Consider the following 19,036-nt stretch of genomic DNA (forward strand, 5'->3'; position numbering starts at 1 on the left):
AACCTTCTTCCTTTGTGGGCTTTAGATTTGCTCACACCTTTTTCAGTAGTAGCTGAAGGTGAGTTATATTTAGGTACTTTGGATATTTCTCTGTCCCAGGAGGGCTCACAATCTAAGTTTGTACCTGAGGCAATGGAGGGTTAAGTGACTTGCCCAAGATTACAAGGAGCAGCAAGTGGGATTTGAACTGGCCACCTCTGGATTGCAAGACCGGTGCTCTAACCAGTGGCGTAGCCAGACAGCCAGTTTTGGGTGGGCCTGAGCCCAAAGTGGGTGGGCACAAAATTTTCTCTGCTCCGCCCTCCCTCCACCACTATACCCACCATTTCTCCCTCCTCTCCACCCCTATGCCAACCATTTCTCCCCCTCCCCACCTATCCCCTCTGTATGCAGCATGTGTCCTTCCCCTCCACCTCATACACAGCCAAGACTTCTCCCTTCCTCACCCCTCCACTCCTTTGCTGCATCTCCCTCACCCACCAACCAAGCCTCATCTTTCCATCTTCTCTTCCCCCTGTGCAGCTGCTGTGTCCCCCCCACCATCTTCCCCCCCCCCCCCATGCAGCTGCAGCAACTCACCCTCCTTGCAGGCCCGCCCAGCAGCAAAGGTCATGACGACGATTCCAGTCGCAGCGATTCCCACATGCTGCCTGCCGGCTGCCGCTCAACAATCTCCTCGCGCTACTAAGCGCTAACCCGGAAGTCTCTCCTGCAGAGGAGAGACTTCCGGGTTAGCGCTTAGTAGCGCAAGGAGATTGAGCGGCAGCCGGCAAGCAGCGTGTGGGAATCGCTGCGACTGGAATCGCCGTCAGGAACTTTGCTGCTGGGCGGGCCTGACCCGAAATTGGGTGGGCCCAGGCCCGCCCGTGGCTACGCCCCTGGCTCTAACCACTAGGCCACTCCTCCACTCCAGACTGGAGTGGAAATCCACACTGGCACACATGGTCCTGAGCTAACTGCGGCTACTGTTGTTGCTGCCTTCATAATTTGGATAAGTGGAGAAGGATGATGTGGATGAGGGAAGGGAACAGACTGAAGGGCTGCTATTTTTATTTTCATCATTATCTAGATTCATATTAACTTTTAAGTGTTAAAATGGGGTCACTTTGGATAAAGGTTTGGGAAGATTTACCATAAAGGATCACCATAGATGGATAATACAAATTACTATCACCACCACACATTTACATAGTAACATAGTAAATGACGGCAGATAAAGACCTGTATGGTCCATCCAGTCTGCCCAACAAGATTAAACTCATTTTACATGGTATGTGATACTTTATATGTATACCCGAGTTTGATTTGTCCTTGCCATTCTCAGGGCACAGACCGTAGAAGTCTTCCCAGCACTGTTCTTGTACTAAAAGTTCTGAAGCTAATGTTGAAGCCCCTTAAAATTTATACTCCAGCCCATCTATATCTATTCAGTCATGATCAGGGCATAGACCGTAGAAGTCTGCCCAGCACCGGTTTTGCTTCCCAATTACCGGCGTCGCCATCTAATCTCCGCTAAGATTCCGTGGATCCATTCCTTCTAAACAGGATTCCTTTGTGTTTATCCCACACACGTTTGAATTCCATTACCATTTTCTTTTTTTTTTAATTTTGTAAAGTTTATTGAACAAACCTTATAAGAGTTACATTACAATGTCTCATCCTAAATTCTGGTAACAACCATCATTCCCTCATCTGAACCTCAGAATACAAACATATATACAATAGAAAATGTCCCCTCCTATGTCTCCTCCATTTTCTCCCTCCCTATTTTAATCCTCCCTCCCCCCCACTCTCATTTCCTTGGTTCCTTTCTCCATTACCATTTTCATCTCCACCACCTCCCGCAGGAGGGCATTCCACATATCCACCACCCTCTCCGTGAAAAGATACTTCCTGACATTACTCCTGAGTCTGCCCCCCTTCAACCTCAATTCATGACCTCTAGTTCTACTGCCTTCCCGTCTCCGGAAAAGGTTCGTTTGTGGATTAATATCTTTCAAATATTTGAACGTCTGTATCACGTCACCCCTGTTTTTCCTTTCCTCCAAGGTATACATGACCAGTGTTAGACATGCCGGGGCCCCAGACGGAAACTCCTTCAACTTTAAGCATGCTTGGGGACCCCTGAGGCATTGGATGGGGGGCAGGAAAATTGCCCTAGTTATCTCCATTTCCTTTGGAGCCTTGCCTCCCTTGTACCCTGTGTGCCCACATCACCCGCACATAGCTTGCTACAGCCCTATAGATAACAGTAGAAGAAAATGGACATTTGCTGAATGTAGTTACCTCACTGGTTCAAGACATCAAGTCCTGTTGCATGCTGATTTGACAAGAGGCTCCCTGCTGTCTGATGGGTTTTTGTTTTCTTTTTTTTTCTTTATTCGGAGCTTGCATTCTGCTATCTATGAAAATGAGTTGGTCCTTTTTATGTTTTCCATTTTATGTCTGCACAGTAAGATTTTCCAGCACTTGGCAATTTGTACAAAATGCAGTCTCCTTTGTCTGCTAGCCATATCTCGTAATTCCACGCCAACATTTGCTGAGTTAAAGACAAGCTTTCACATGTACGATGTCCTGAGGGAAAGTACAGCTTAATTCAGCAAGGAGAAGCCTGGACCAGCAATAATTGCCTGTACCTTGTTCAGTGCAAAGGTCAGCAACATTCTCCAGTAAAAGCGGATGCGATATATATCCCTGCTAATAATCAAATTTGGCATGGACCACATCTTTTCAAATTCTCCTGCTAGTACAAACACATCTGTAAGAACATCAAATTGTTTTATTCCGTTATTTTTCGTCAATGCTTAAAGGAGATCACATGCACTTTATTTTTTTCGTTCCTTGCTCACCCCTGTCTCCTGCCTCTTTCCCATGGTCGCAGCTGCTTTTCCCAAGGAGCAGTATCAGCAGGCAAAGCAAGGAGTAGCAGGTGTAGGGCTGCAGTGCTAGGACACGTGCTGTCGGCTTTGCTGACCCCCCTGCCCTGGAAGAGGAAGTTGACGTCAGAGAGGCAGAGGATCAACAGAGCAAACAGTGCACGTTGGAGCAATGCAACCCTGCGCCTTTTACTCCTTGATTTGCCCGCAGCTGCTGCTCGTTGGGAGAAACAACAGCAGCAGCCGCAGGAGAGATGATGGATGGGAGAAAGGGGAGAGAGATGCTGGATGGGGGGAGAGGAGGCAAGGGGAGAAATGCTGGATGGGGAGAGGGGGGGATGGGAGAAATACTGGATGGGGAGAGAGGGGGAAGGGGAGAAATGATGGGGAGAGAGGGGGCAAGGGGAGAAATGCTGGATGTGGAGAGAGGGAGCAAAGGGAGAAATGCTGGATGGGGAGAGGGGGGCAAGGGAGAAATGCTAGATGAGGAAAGGGGGCAAGACGAGAGATGATGGATGGGAGAGAAGGGCAAGTGAGAGATGCTGAATGGGAGAGAGGGGGCAAGGGGAGATATGCCAGATGGGGAGAGAGGGGGCAAGGGGAGATATGCCAGATGGGGAGAGAAGGGGGCAAGGGGAGATGTGCCAGATGGGGAGAGAAGGGGTAAGGCGAGAAATGCCAGATAGGGAGAGAGGGGGCAAGGGGAGAAATGCTGGATGAGGAGAGAGGAGGCAAGGAAGAAATGCTGGATGGGGAGAAAGGGGGCAAGAGGAGAGATGCTGGATGGGGAGAGAGGGGAAAAGGGGAGAAATGCTAGATGGAAGTGGGGAAGAGAGAGGGGGAATACTGGTTGGTAGTGGGGAGGAGAGAGGGGGAAATGCTGGATGGAAATGGAGAAATGAGAGGGGCAAGCAGTCAAAAGAGGGGGAAGTGCTAGATGTAAGTGAGGAGGAGAGAGGGTCAAGCTGTAGGTAGACACTGTCAAAAGAGGGAAATTGAAGATTGGATAATAAGAACTAAATGTGAACAAAAGACAGAAAATAAAATTGAAGAAAACTGAAAGGAAAAGGAGGAGAGAAAAATGACAACCAGGAAGTCCTGGCAATATAGTTACGAGAAAACAAAGAAAGTAGAAACCAGAAACTGGGACCAACATAACTGAAAAAAAGTATGTGGTCAGACAGCAAAGGTAGAAAAAAGAATTTTATTTTTAGTTTAAGATAAAATAGTGTGGTATCTGTGTTAATTTTTTGTTTTATTTGTAGTTGTTAATTTGTAATGTAGTGAATGGGATATGTCAGTTTTTGAAATTTATGTTTGCTATCTTTATAACAGTAAAAGGGGAAATTACGTAGGGACTGGTGTACTATTTTCAATGTTGCCTTTTTATATGCTCCATGGCTGATAAACTGGGTGTGGCTACTGTGGAAGGGTGGCGGAGCTATAGATAGTGACCCTGCACTTAAGATTGGCCCTGTATGAGTGCCAGAACCTTTTTTCCGTCAAAAAAAGCTTTGCTTAATAGGGTCTCACTGACACTCTGTACATTTCCTTTAGGAAGAGATATCCCATCCATTAGTGATAAACACATTCGGCATCTGGGCAAAAAAACAGGGCTTTGTTTGAGGGGGTACTTGGGGTACCCTTTCCATTATCTGCTAAAATTGACCCAGTGTTCCCCAAGTTATAATGAAAGAGCTCAGGTTCTACACACCAATTCTGCTTTGTCATAGATTCTGTGACTGGTTGCAGGGGCTCTGGCTGTTGTGGGGTGGGTTCCTCAATGATCACCCCCACCCCTGAAGGGTGGCCTGGCATTTGAGTACCAGCACATTTTTTACTAGAAAAAAACGCACTGGCAAAAAACCTTTAAGGAGTGGCAAGATGGATCATTTACTAGGCATTGAAAAAGAGAGAAGCTGCCTTCTATGTGGAATTTGGCTGCAACAATTCTGGGACATACTTTCAATAGAAAAGCTTACATCCAAACCTAATGAGAAACCCTCTTATTTTGAAAACGTTAACGTCCCTTTTACTAATATTGTGCTTTATTCAACTGCAGCTCTGCCAGTTTCCCCTTTGTGCTTTTAAACTGGTTCTAATTTCTTTTCTCCTTTATGAATCCTTTTCGCTGAGTTGCATACAATATATTTTTGTGACATGTAACGCCACTTTCAGAATACTTATATAAAGGGGGGATTGGACAAGGGATCAGAAAGGAGGAGATTGGAACCAGAGAGGGTTTTGGGCAGGGGCATATCTGACTTTCCCTGGTAGGGGGGGCCAGAGCCCGAAGTGCGGGGGCCGTTTTTCGCCCCCCCCCCCCATAGGCTTCCATTGGCGGCACGGGGGGGTTGGCGGTGGTAGCGGGGGCCAGAGCCAAATGCAGGGGGACCAGGCACCCGTTGGCCCCATTACAGATACGCCCCTGATTTTTGGTACAGAGTGGGGGGATTGGATTGGGGACCTCAGTTTGTCAGATCTAGGCACCCGAGTCCTTAAATTAAACATTTAAATGTTTTGAATGTCATCCTGAATGTTTTAGGTTTGATCTCTTGCTGTTTCTTATCTGCCTCATAACCTCAGCCCTGCTACCTTGCAAGTGAGGCTTTGTAGTCAAGTTTCTGCCTTTATTTATTGCATTTATTTTTTTCAAGCTCATCTTCTTTGTTTCTTTTCCCTGAACTTCAAAACAGCAAAGTCAACCCAAGAGCTCCAGTGACAAGCACCGAAGTAAGAAAAGCAAGGAGCCCAAACCAAGGGTGAAGAAACTGAAATACCACCAGTATATCCCACCGGACCAGAAGTGTGGCAAGGATGAGCCCGAGATGGACTCCAATTATGCCCGTTTGCTACAGCAGCAGCAGCTGTTTCTGCAGCTGCAGATCCTCAGCCAACAACAGCAGCACTACAATTACCAGACCATCCTGCCTGCACCACTCAAGTATGTGCAGGCTTCCTGGGTGCTTCTGTTCTGTTTATCATCATTTGGTGTTTTTTTTTTTTCTTTTACTTTATTTTTTATTAAAGATTTGTTTATTTTCATTTTAATATTTTGGAGTGAATTTAAAGCATTCCTTAAGAATCCCATTGCGTTTCTGTGCTGTTCTGTGGGATTTCACGCCATTCACTCAATCCAGTGCTAGATAGACATTCCAGGTCACCATAAAGTCTGGAATGTCTGCCTAGCACTGGATTGAGTGAATGGTGCCATTTAAAAAGAGAAATGGCTACGAGATCTGGGAAGGAGAAAAAAAATGCCTGTTAAGACACTCTATTGATTTTCTGTAAGAGTAGTTTCTGTTTACCCATGGTGGCTTCTTGTTAAGTAATTGACATCAATAACATTGTAATGTATGCTTAGTGTCAATAAACATGATTGAAAAGAAAAGGTGTTAAAACTCCAATAAAAAGATAACACCTATGGCACATTGCAGAATTATTGCAAACTACTAGAAGTTCAAATGATTTCAAACCCTTCTGAAGATTGCCTACCTACCCAAAATTTAAAAAAAAAAAAAAACATTAAGGTACATCTCTTTTATTAATTTTGTGTGAGCTTTAATTCCTGAAATTTTAATGGATTAGAGAGCAAATTCTTTAAAGAGGACACCAACATTTAAGGTGCCAAAAAACATCCATAAATGCCAGAATACCAGTATATCCAAAACTGTACCCAGCATCATACACAACTCATATGTCTTAAACTACTTTGTAACACATGTCGTTTTAGTAGCATGGATCTTCAGAAATGACAACACAAATGCTGCAGAATCAACTTATCATAAGCAGAAGACTGTAACAGTGGCGTAGCAAGGGGGGGGGGGCGGGAGGGGCAGTCCGCCCCGGGTGTCGGGGGGGTGCTCCCTGCCAGCTCCCCCCCCCCCTCAGCGCATCGACCCCCCCCCCCCCCAGTGCCCACCCTCCTCCGTCCAACCAGCTCTCCCACCTTTAAAAAAATATCGGAATCCGAAGCGAGGCGCAGCGCCTCGCTCCTGCACGTAAAAGAAATGTGCAGCGTCTCATCGGGCCTTCTCTCGCTCTGTCTGTCCCGCCCTTGCGGAAATAGGAAGTTGCATCAGCGGAGGGCGGGACAGACAGAGCGAGGGAAGGCCCGATGAGACGGTGCACTTTTTTTTTTACGTGCAGGCACGAGGCACTGCGCCTCGCTTCTGATTCCGATATTTTTTTAAAGGTAGGGAGCTGGTTGGACAGAAGAGGGTGGGCACTGGGTCGGGGGGGGTGTCGATGCGCCGAGGGGGGGTATGTCATTGTGCTGCACCTGGGGGGGGGGGGGTGCAATGGCGAACCGCCCTGCCCCGGGTGGCAGCCCCCCTCCCTACGCCACTGGACTGTAAATCGCCATTGATCCAAATAGATTTTTCAAGAATTTTTTGTTTGAATAGCTTTGCAGTCAAAAATAAAGCTACTTAGCTTCAAGCTTCAAAAACAGTCAGAACCTCTGCCGACATGGCCAGGTTTCGTTTTTCTTCTTCAGGGAAGAGGTTTACTAGAGAAAGAAGCATAGCATTAATGTCCGTCTAAAAAAATGACACAAAGCAAAATATACAGCAGCAATTCACATTTAAATTCTTCTCGCTTCATTCTCGGCTTCAAAGAAGATGGCAGTGGTGTCTTTGGCCACTGCTAAAATAGCAAACAGCTGATTACATAGATTGAGGCAGCAAAACAGCTAATAGGGCAAACACAGCAATGATTGGCTGAAACCAGACAGCTTCTTTGACAAACGTTTGGAAAATGTCAACAGGATGAGTGGTGACTAATATTAAGGGATTTCCTTAAAAAAAGCAATTTAGTGAAACACGTGCCGTGTCGGAGTAAGCCAACTAGATCAAGTGTTATACTTTAAGATGAGTATTAAGCAATTTGAACAATAAAAGCTAGTTGATAAACGTTTGTTACCATAAAAGGTTTACTGAATAATTATTACATAGGAAAGTGGCGGCCAGTGAACCAATGATGATTTAAGTATGTAAGACACTCTATATGAGTGGATATAAGCACATCGCATTACCACCAAGGTTCATTGACCAACACATTTACTTTGGCTGTTCAGTTGGATTCTGTGGGTATCTGTGAAGAGCATTGGATATCCAAAGGATACCAGTATATGCATGCACAAAAGCCAGAATACCAGTGTATGCATGTACAAATAGATGAAGTCTGAGCGGAGCACACAGTTATGCATTTAGCAGCGGCGTACCAAGGGTGGGGCGGTCCGCCCCGGGTGCACGCCGCTGGAGGGGTGCAGAGAGCAGCCGCGCGTCTGTCGGCTCCGCTGTTTCCCTGCTCCCTCTGCCCAGAACAGGTTACTTCCGGGGCAGAGGGAGCCGAGAGCCGCGCGGCTGCTCCCAGCAGCCAAGAATGCACCTGGGGGGGGGGGGGGGGGGGTCGTGCTGCACCCGGGGGGAGGGTGCATCGGCGATCCGCCCTGGGTGACAGCCGACCTAGGATCGTCACTTGCATTTAGGCATCATTTTTAACAACCTAGGTGTGACCATTTATTCTAGCTCTGTGAGTGGTGAAAGTGCTCCTACTTAAAATGTAGTTGCCAGTTTGACCTGTTACATTAGTATTCTATAAAATAAAGTGAAATTAGAAAATGTTACTATGACAGAGCATGTAATGGGCATTTCCAGGCAGTAGACAAAAGAGAAAAAAAAAGAATGTACTTAAGCAGTGATGTGGAAATTGCCTGTTAAAACTGAATTCTTGCATCATTGTTGAATAGTGTAATGATATCTTAGGCTATTCTGCCTCGCTTGCTAAGTGCTTTGCTGGGCAGACTGGCTAGGCCATTTTGGTCTATATTTTCTTTCCTTCCATTCATTGCTGTGTTGTTAACGTGGTTTACATATTTTGTTTTTCTCTGTAGGCCATTGAATGACAAACCAAATAATAATGGGAACACAGCCACGAACACTTCAAGCAACAGCACTTCTGCGGCGTTAGGCAATGTAAACAGGCAGAACAATGTCCCCTGCAGAAAACCAAGACCATTGCCTTCCAACCTGGATGACATGAAGGTAGTAACCCAAATAGTGACATCTGAGAAATCCTTAGGGGTAGGGTTTATATCACAAGCAGAGTCAAGGTTTAAGTGCAAATACAGTTTTCCATTGGATGTTGTGATCTTAAATTCATGTGCATTAATGTGCCATTGATGCTGTTGGTGTATCTTTCCATAGGTGCCCAATTTAGCCTTTTCAAATGGATTACTGGGTACCGCTTTCTTGAGTTCTGGGCTACTTGTGTCTTAAAAGTTTCCCACCTTTGGTGAAAGAAAACGCATTTTACTAGGAATGATTACATTCAGGGTCGGCCCAAGGCAAGATTACTCCCCTGCCGTGGGGCGAGATGCCGCCGCCTCCCCCCAGGCATTTTACCTCGTCGCAGTGACATTCCATACCTGGCAGCGGCAGTGATTCCCATACGCAGCCTTTCCACCGCTGGCACCTGCCTGTTCCCTTTACTGCGGCTGCCTGAGTTTCTGATGAAACAGGAAGTTACTTAAGAGAGGCGGACGTAGTAAAGGGAAGAGGCGGGTGGCAGCGTGTGAGAATCGCTGCTACTGCTGTGTTTGGAATGTCGTGATGAGTTAAAACGCCGCAAAGCTGCCCCCCCCCCGCTCCTATACAGTGCCGCCTGAGGCCCCCGCCTCAGGTGTCCTAATGGTCAGGCCACCCCGATTGCATTTGTTGTTTTTATTCCATCAAAAGAATAAAGAAGTGGAGACAGATGGATTTCTAAAGGACTATCTGCAATGGGATCTACATATTTTTAAGGGTATATTAACAGCCTTAGCACATAGTAATATACTTTTAGTAAATCAAGGCACCGGATATGCACATATTCCATTAAAACAATAGCATATATATATATGCGCCTATGCGCTATTCTGTACACCAGGGGTTCTCAACCCAGTTCTTGGGGCTCACCTAGCCAGTCAGGTTTTCAGGATGTCCACAATGACTATGCTGTGAGAGATATTTGAATGCACTACCCTCCATTCTGTGGAAATGTATCTCATATTTAGTCATTGTTTCTATCACTACAAGGGTTACAATCACTTTTAATTAGTCACATGTATCATATACCCATCAATTTGACTAATTTTATATCTTTTACTATATTTAAACATGTAACAATATACAATCCTTCATTGTTATTTATTAATTAATATATCATTGCTTACATACTTTCAAACAAATAAATCTCACATTCCCCCACACTCCTTAAACAGCAATCATCTGGACTTCATAATATAATAGTGTCCCATACATCGTGTTTGTCCACAATAGTCTTACAAGGTACAACCCAACAGGTTACACCATCTCCTTATATTCAAATCCTGGCAACACCTCAATATATCCAGGGTATATATATATTCCAATGACAGCTCCACTTGGTCCAGTCGATGAGAACCATAAAATTGCTTCGCTGTAATCTTGATCTCAAACACCAACAGATGTGAAATCTTCACAAAACATACCTTCACAAGGAGACTTGTCTGGATCTTAGTCAACCGTTTCAATCACATTCAATCATCTAGTCTCTTCACAGGCCGTGTTTCATTTTACTTCCTCAGGAGACCTTTAACAGCCTCATTAGAGCGCTAGGCACACCAAGGCTTCCCTCTGTATTCCACGTGACAACCTCAAGGCCTGTGTAGAGACTAGATTGATGATTGAATGTGGAGGAGTGGAGGAGTGGCCTAGTGGTTAGGGTGGTGGACTTTGGTCCTGAGGAACTGAGTTCGATTCCCGGCACAGGCAGCTCCTTGTGACTCTGGGCAAGTCACTTAACCCTCCATTGCCTGCCGCATTGAGCCTGCAATGAGTGGGAAAGTGCAGGGTACAAATGTAACTAAAATAAATAAATAAAATTGAAACGGGATGTGACCTGTGGACTGGGTTGAGATCTCCTGCTGTATATCATTGATAATGCACAGTTTGTGATTGGGCATACTGCGCACAAAGTTAACATGCGTAATGTAGGATGTTATAAGTTATGCGCATATCACCTGAACTTAGGCACACATACTTTCACCAGCTCTGTGGCTGGCGTTACTGGTCATGCCTAGGTTGTATACGTGTATCTCACTTGTTACACTAGTCTAGTATTCTATAAAGGAAAGTAGGTTCCTACTCCATATTTCTGTATATAGTGTTCAAAATTGTGTGTGCAGATGTGGACACGCGCTTAAATTGTGCATGCAGTTTAATCCAATTACTGCTGATAATTGGGCGCTGACAATTAGCACTACTCTGCAATAATTGGAATTTATTGTCAATATTCTATAAAGATGTGTGTGTAAATTTTTCCGTGCAGATCCAAAAAGCGGTATGGTCATGGGAGGGGCAGGTAAGGGGCGTGTCTAGGATTTGTGCGCAGTGTTATAGAATTTGGGGGATCTGCGCCTAATTTAGGCGCGGGAATTTACACCAGGGTTCAGTTGGTGTAAATCTTTGTGCGCAAAAGTAGGTGTTGATCCCAGCGCTATGCACTATTCTAAAAATGGTACCCACCTTGCAGTTCCATTTATGGAAAAGCACTTACTGCGCATTTTTTTGGCACCCATATTTGGACACCGTTTACAGAATTAGGTCCCTAGTGCCCTTTTATAGACTAGGCTCCTATCAGATGCCTTGTTATAAAATAACCCCCTTTCCCCTAATGCTTTTTTTTTAATGTATGGAAGAAGTTTATTGAGAACCCAGACAGAATACAACCATTAGAAATCATTAAAATACAAAAGCAAACAACAGTGTCCAAACACTCCAACAATCAGAATTAAAATGTTAGGTATTATTAGGAAAGGAATGGAAAACAAAAATGAGGATGTTATAATAATGCCATTATATCGCTCCATGGTGCGACCGCACCTCGAATATTGTGTTCAATTCTGGTCGCTGCATCTCAAAAAAGATATAGTGGAATTAGAAAAGGTGCAGAGAAGGGCGACGAAAATGATAAAGGGGATGGGACGACTTCCCTAAGAGGAAAGGCTAAAACGGCTAGGGCTCTTCAGCTTGGAGAAAAGGCGGCTGAGTGGAGATGTGATAGAGGTCTATAAAATAATGAGTGGAGTTGAACGGGTAGATGTGAAGCGTCTGTTCACGCTTTCCAAAAATACTAGGACTAGGGGGCTTGCGATGAAGCTACAATATAGTAAATTTAAAACGAATCAGAGAAAATGTTTCTTCACTCAACGTGCAATTAAATTCTGGAATTCGTTGCCATAGAATGTGGTTAGCTTAGCGGAGTTTAAAAAAGGTTTGGCCAGCTTCCTAAAGGAAAAGTCCATAGACCGTTATTAAATGGACTTGGGGAAAATCCACTGTTTTTGGGATAAGCAGTATAAAATGTTTTGTACATTTTTGGTATCTTGCCGGGTATTTGTGACCTGGATTGGCCACTGTTGGAAACAGGATGCTGGGCTCGATGGACCTTTGGTCTTTCCCAGTATGGCAATACTTATGTACTTATGTACTTCCATCAGGGTTTGATATAATATTTTGGTGGTAGGTATAAAAAGAACAACAATTACACACCTGTAAAGCTGCGCAAAAGTCCAACAACCCCTCCCCCCCACCCCCTCATGGATGAGAAGAAAAATTCAAAACCAACCAACCAACAAAAATCCCTCCCCCCTCAAAACTGGGGGGGGGAGGTAGTAAGTAAAGGCTTGTTTCCCTCTAATTCTAGAAAATAGAGCTCCAAAATTTGCAACTAGTGAGCAAATGCGTGTGCGCAACTTATAAAATAAGGGCAGATGTGCCTTAATAATTTATTAATGAGCTGATAATTGGTGCTGATGAACAATTATAGGTTATAATTAGCACTAATGTTAGATACATAACTGCTCTTAGTCACAAATTTTTTTTTTTTATTTGTACCCCGCGCTTTCCCACTCATGGCAGGCTCAATGTGGCTTAGGTACTTATTTGTACCTGGGGCAATGGAGGGTTACGTGATTTGCCTAGAGTCGCAAGGAGCTGCCTGTGCCTGCAGTGGGAATCGAACCCAGTTCCCCAGGACCAAAGTCCACCACTACTACTACTACAACTACTATTTAGCATTTCCATAGCGCTGCAAGGCGTACGCAGCGCTGCACAAACATAGAAGAAAGACAGTCCCTGCTCAAAGAGCTTACACTCTAATTATGCTCTCAGGCCCAGATTCTCAAAACTCCGGCACTGAACAGGACATGTGTTGTACCACCATAAAGGGAAAAGAGATCAGTGTGAGACTTACTGATGTATCCTAATAATGCGGTTATTCTAGATAAATAAAATGTAATTCATTTGCATGAATATGTTTTTTTTATTGTTTTTAGGTAGCCGAACTGAAGATGGAATTAAAGTTAAGAGGGCTGCCAGTGTCAGGCACTAAAACGGACCTTATTGAGCGCCTGAAACCATACCAAGATTGCCATAACAATAGTGTTACTACTGGACATGCCACTGCAACAACCACTTCTACAGTTGCCACCAGTGGTGCAGGAGAATTAACTGTAGCATTCCCTATAGCAACCCTAAATAGTTCTGTGGTTACCTCCTTGCCCGGTTATTCCATGGACACGTCGTCTGCTGGCTCTTGCAGCAGCCTGGCAAGCCGAGAGAACTCCAGCTCCCCTCTACCCATGTCCCCGGCTCCGTCGGAACAATCCAGCCTCGGCACTGATGACACTAACATGACAGACACTTTCACAGAAATTTTGACCATGATGTCCCCTTCCCAGTTCATGAGCCATTCCCCCTTGAGAATGAACGTCAACGAAGACAGCATGAGTGGTCCTAATGGAAGTTTGTCGAACGTGGAACTGGAGGCCGCAGAAAAGGACCGAAAGCTTCAAGAAAAGGAGAAACAGATCGAAGAACTGAAGAGGAAACTGGAACAAGAGCAAAAATTGGTGGAAGCCCTGAAGCTGCAGCTTGAGGTTGAAAAGCGTGTCCAGCAGCAGCAGCAGACAATGCCATCTAACCCCGGAGCTACCTTGGATCAAAACCAATTCAAGGCTAATGTTAAGGATGAAAGTTCTCGTGCTGACTGTTCCAATTCCCCGCAGTCCATAATATTGACCAGTCATCCTCTTGGACCACCCGCCATGTCCACCAGTGGCCAGAACCATGCTGACAAACAAGGTGTTGTTGTTAAGCAAGAAGTACCTTTAGCCAAAGCTGAAGAGCAGAAGGTTATCTCACATTTTTACGTGAGTTCCCAAAGACAGCCACAGACTGCCATGGTTGCCCAGCCTCAGGCTTTACTAACTACCCAAACAGCTCAGCTGTTGCTGCCGGTATCCATCCAGGCTGGGAATGCAACCGGCTCGATGCAGTTACCAATGGTCAGTGTAAAACTGCAGGTGTGAAATTCAGCTTTTATTTCTGCCTTTTGTACTCTCGAATGCAGTTTATATTATAAATTTCTTCTGTGGTATTCTGGAAGCTGAGTAGGTTATGCTGGAGTCATTTTATAACAGGGCGCTTAAGTTAATGGGGCAGGAAAGCACCTTTTTCTATAAAACATAATCGGTTCCTGTGGGGCTCATTTTCAAAAGAGAAAAATGTCTAAAAAGTGGCATAAAGCCGCATTTGGACTTTTTTCTCACAAAAATGTCCAAATTGGTATTTTCAAAACCGTATTTTAGATGTTTTTCTATGAAGTTCATGAAAAGTGTGTTCAAATCACAAGGGGGCGTTTTGAAGGTGAGATTAGGGTGTGCCTAACACTTGGACGTTTTACAGCCATAACGGAACAAAACAAAAACGTCCAGGACTAAAACCAAGATGTTTTGGTCTAGACCTGTTTTCAGAACCAATAAGGCACAAAAAGATGCCCTAAATTCCTTCCAGGTGAGCCTGGAAGGAATCAGGGGTGACCCCAACCAAATCCCTCCAGTGGTCATTGACCCCCTCCCACCCTCCAAAAATGTGAATACAAATATGACTTATTAGCCTCTATGACAACCTCAGATGTTAAAGTCAGGTCTACTAGAGCAGCATGCAGGTCCCTGGAGTAGTGTAATGGTAGTTGCAGTACACTATGGAGTGGGGGACCCAGGCTCTATCTCCCTCTAACTGTCACACTTATGGTGGAAACTGTGACCCCTCCCAAAGTCACCAAAACCCTACTGTACCAACATATAGGTGCCCACTTCAGCTATAAGGGCTATTGTAGTGGGGGACAGTGTGTTTTGGGTGAGTTTTTGAGGGCTCAGGCCAGGGAACAAGATAAGGGAGCAAAGGTGAGATGTGTACCTAGGAGCATTCTTATGAAGTGCATGGAAGTGCCTTCTGGGATGCCCCATTGCTCTCCTGGGATGTCTGGGGACCAGTCTACTAATAATTCTGGCTCCTCCTACATCCGAATTGCATGAATCTGTACGTTTTGCACTTATTTGTTTTTCGAAATTGAACCAAAAAAAAAAACGTACAAAGCACAAAACCTTGTTCAATATAGTATTTTGGGGAAAAAAATAGACACTTTTCTTTTTCGAAAATTACCTTTTTTCCTCTTCAGATTTTGGACATTTTGTGCAAAACGTCCAAAGTCGGACTTAGATGTCATATCGAAAATGCCCCTCCATGTGTCTTTATAAAATACTGCACAAATTATGCGAAAATTGCACCTAAATTGAAGGCACAGGCATTACACCTGCTCAAGCGCAGACAATGTCATTGCCTACTTTATGCACATATTTTATGAAATATTCATGGAAATTGTGACTTTGCAACTCTAACTCTTACCCGAGTTTGTCTACTGTAAATGTATATGCCAGCTTGCACTGCCCATATTTTGGGGCATGACCTGATTTTGTGAGTCTATTACATGCCTAAAACAGCATTGTGGGCAATCAGGGAAGACAAAGAGGAGCATAATCGAACGGAGCGCCCAAGATTTCCTGAGGGCGAAGGGGCGGGGAAACCTGTATTATCGAAACAAGATGGGCGTCCAGATGGGCGTCCATCTTTCGTTTCGATAATGCAGTCGGGGTCGCCCAAATCTCAACATTTAGGTCGACCTTAGAGATGGTCGTCCCTGGTTTTCGGCGATAATGAAAACCGAGGACACCCATCTCAGAAACAACCAAATGCAAGCCCTTTGGTCGTGGGAGGAGCCAGCTTTCATAGTGCACTGGTCCCCCTCACATGCCAGGACACCAACCGGGCACCCTAGGGGGCACTGCAGTGGACTTCAGAAATTGCTCCCAGGTGCATAGCTCCTTACCTTGGGTGCTGAGCCCCCCAAAGCCCCCCAAAACCCATTCCCCACAACTGTACACCGCTACCATAGCCCTAAGGGGTGAAGGGGGGCACCTAGATGTGGGTACGGTGGGTTTCTGGTGAGTTTTGAAGGGCTCACATTTACCACAATAAGTGTAACAGGTAGGGTGGGGATTGGCCTGGGTCTGCCTGCCTGAAGTGCACTGTACTCACTAAAACTGCTCCAGGGACCTACATACTGCTGTCAGGGAGCTGGGTATGACATTTGAGGCTGGCACAAAATATTTTTAAAGCTTTTTTTTTAGGGTGGGAGGGGGTTAGTGACTACTGGGGGAGTAAGGGGAGGTCATCCCCGATTCCCTCCGGTGGTCATCTGGTCAGTTTGGGCACCTTTTTGAGACTTGGTCACAAGAAAAAATGGACCAAGTAATGTCGGCCAAATGCTCGTCAGGGACGCCCTTATTTTTTCCATTATCGTCAGAGGATGCCCATGTGTTAAGCACGCCCCAGTCCCACCTTCGCTATGCTTCCGACACATCCCCGGGAACTTTGGTCATCCCCGCGACGGAAAGCAGTTGGGGATGCCCAAAATTGGCTTTCAATTATGCCAATTTGGGCGACCCTCTGAGAAGGACGCCCATCTCCCGATTTGTGTCGAAAGATGGGTGCCCTTCTCTTTCAAAAATAAGCCTGCAAGCCATAGCAGAGAGATTAAATGAATTCTTTGCTTCAGTCTTCACCAAGGAAGATTTTGGAGAGATACCAGTGCCAGAAATGGTATTCAAAGCTGATGAGTCAGAGAAACTGAATGAAATCTCTATAAACCTGGAGGATGTAATGGCGCAATTTGACAAATTGAAGAGTAGTAAATCTCCTGGACTGGATGGTATTCATCCCAGAGTATTGATAGAATTGAAAAGTGAACTTGCGGAGCTATTGTTAGTAATATGTAATTTATCTTTAAAATCAAGCATGGTACCGGAAGATTGGAGGGTGGCCAATGTAACACCAATTTTTTAAAAAGTTTCCAGAGGAGATCCGGGAAATTATAGACCGGTGAGCCTGATGTTGGAACTGGGCAAAATGGTAAAGACTATTATAAAGAGCAAAATTACAGAGCATATTCAAAAGCATGGATTAATGAGACAAAGCCAACATGGATTTAGTGAAGGGAAATCTTGCCTCACCAATCTTTTACGTTTCTTTGAGGGGTGAGATATTATGTATCTGGATTTTCAGAAGGCGTTTGACAAAGTACCTCATGAAAGACTCCAGTGAAAATTAGAGAGTCATGGAATAGGAGGTAGTGTTCTATTGTGGATTAAAAACTGGTTAAAAGAGAGAAAACAGAAAGTAGGGTTAAATGGTCAGTATTCTCAATGGAGAAGGGTAGATAGTGGGGTTCCCCAGGGGTCTGTGTTGGGACCGCTGCTTTTTAACATATTTATAAATGATGTAAAGATGGGAGTAACTAGTGAGGTAATTAAATTTGCTTACGATACAAAGTTATTCAAAGTTATTAAATCGCAAGTGGATTGTGAAAAATTACAAGAGGACCTTACGGAGCTGGGAGACTGGGCATCTACCAGGACAACCTACCAGGATAATAGGAGCCAACTTTTCAGAATGATTGGGGGGGGAGGGGGAGGGTGCTAAATTTAACACAAATGACTATTCCTGGCTCCCACTATGCCCTCAGAAGTAGCACTAATACCAGAATTTTGTACAGCACAGCTCTGTTTCCTGTATAAAATGCTGTATATAACAAGGATAATTGTATAACCACCCACACAGGGGAGAGGTGGAGTATACACTTACTTATCACTCCACAAACTCTTCTGGACTTCGAAATTAAGTGTGCTTGTACTTTCAGTGTGAAAATTATACCAGGACATGTGTCTGCACACTTTTACATCTAATTTGTGTGGGTGGTTTTTCTGGGTAGCTATTTGCTTAGATGCATCTACTTCTAAACTGTATCCTAACACTTCCCATTATTGTGGGTCAGGACAAGAAAAAGGGTACATTATAGGGGCCAGTGCTATAAAATGACGACTGCAAGTAGGTGCGACAACAATCCGTGCTTAATGCCAATTCTGGGCCGGCGCTAAGGTGCACCTAACCTGTTGTAGAAAAGTAGTGCAAAGTTTCTTTGGCATGCCGAATTGTAGGTGCAGCAGCTTACGCAAGGTCAACGGGAAGCATCAGGTGGCACACCTAAGCGCACCTTGCAGTCCACCCATTCGATACTGTTCTATAAGGTGTGCGCGTTGCTAGGCAGAATGCCCATGACATGTCCATTTGCTGTTACCTGTCATCAGGGGCGTAGCCAGACTTCGGTGGGAAGGGGGTCCAGAGGCCGAGGTGTGGGGGCACATTTTAGCCCTCCCCTGGCGCCGCCAACCCCCCCCATTGCCACCCCCCCCCCCCACCACCAACTTTGACCCCCCCTGCCGTCAACCCCCCCCCCCCCCCCCCCCCCCCCGCTGATGACCCTCTCGACCCCTTCTACTGCCGTCGCTGTGGGCTACCTTTGCTGTGAGGGATCCCAACCCCTGCCAGCCGAGGTCCTCGTCATCCGGCGCAAGGCTTCGTTCTGTTTCTGAGTCATTGTATGTGCAGGACGTCAGACTCAGAAACAGAACGAAGCCTTGCGCCGGAAGAAGAGGGCCTCGGCTGGCGGGGGTTGGGGTCCCCCACCAGCAAAGGTAGGCGGGGGAGGGTTGGCGGCGGGAGGGGGGGGGTCGAGAGGGTCGTCGGCCGGGGGGTCCAGGGCCAAATCTACGGGGGCCCAGGCCCCCGTGGCCCCATGTAGTTACGCCACTGCCTGTCATGCAAGTGGCACGCCAGTTTTATAGAATAGCACCTGCTTATTCTTAGGGTAAGCAACATAAAATGCATTGTACTGTT

The 19,036-nt window shown here is 45.5% G+C and overlaps 1 protein-coding gene across 5 annotated transcripts in view; it reads left to right on the top strand.

The window, feature by feature from the left end:
* MRTFB (myocardin related transcription factor B) overlaps positions 1-19,036 on the top strand; it is a 308,685-nt gene that overhangs the window by 270,348 nt on the left and 19,301 nt on the right. For 4 of the 5 annotated variants that reach the window (XM_030212476.1, XM_030212477.1, XM_030212474.1 and 1 more), the window contains 3 exons: positions 5,573-5,820; positions 8,773-8,923; positions 13,237-14,265. In XM_030212476.1, coding sequence (XP_030068336.1) covers positions 5,573-5,820; positions 8,773-8,923; positions 13,237-14,265 — 1,428 coding nt within the window. The remainder of the gene's footprint in view (positions 1-5,572; positions 5,821-8,772; positions 8,924-13,236; positions 14,266-19,036) is intronic. The other variant, XM_030212475.1, reaches the window with a different exon arrangement.

Source organism: Microcaecilia unicolor, chromosome 8, assembly GCF_901765095.1.
Source record: "Microcaecilia unicolor chromosome 8, aMicUni1.1, whole genome shotgun sequence".
Taxonomy (NCBI): domain Eukaryota; kingdom Metazoa; phylum Chordata; class Amphibia; order Gymnophiona; family Siphonopidae; genus Microcaecilia; species Microcaecilia unicolor.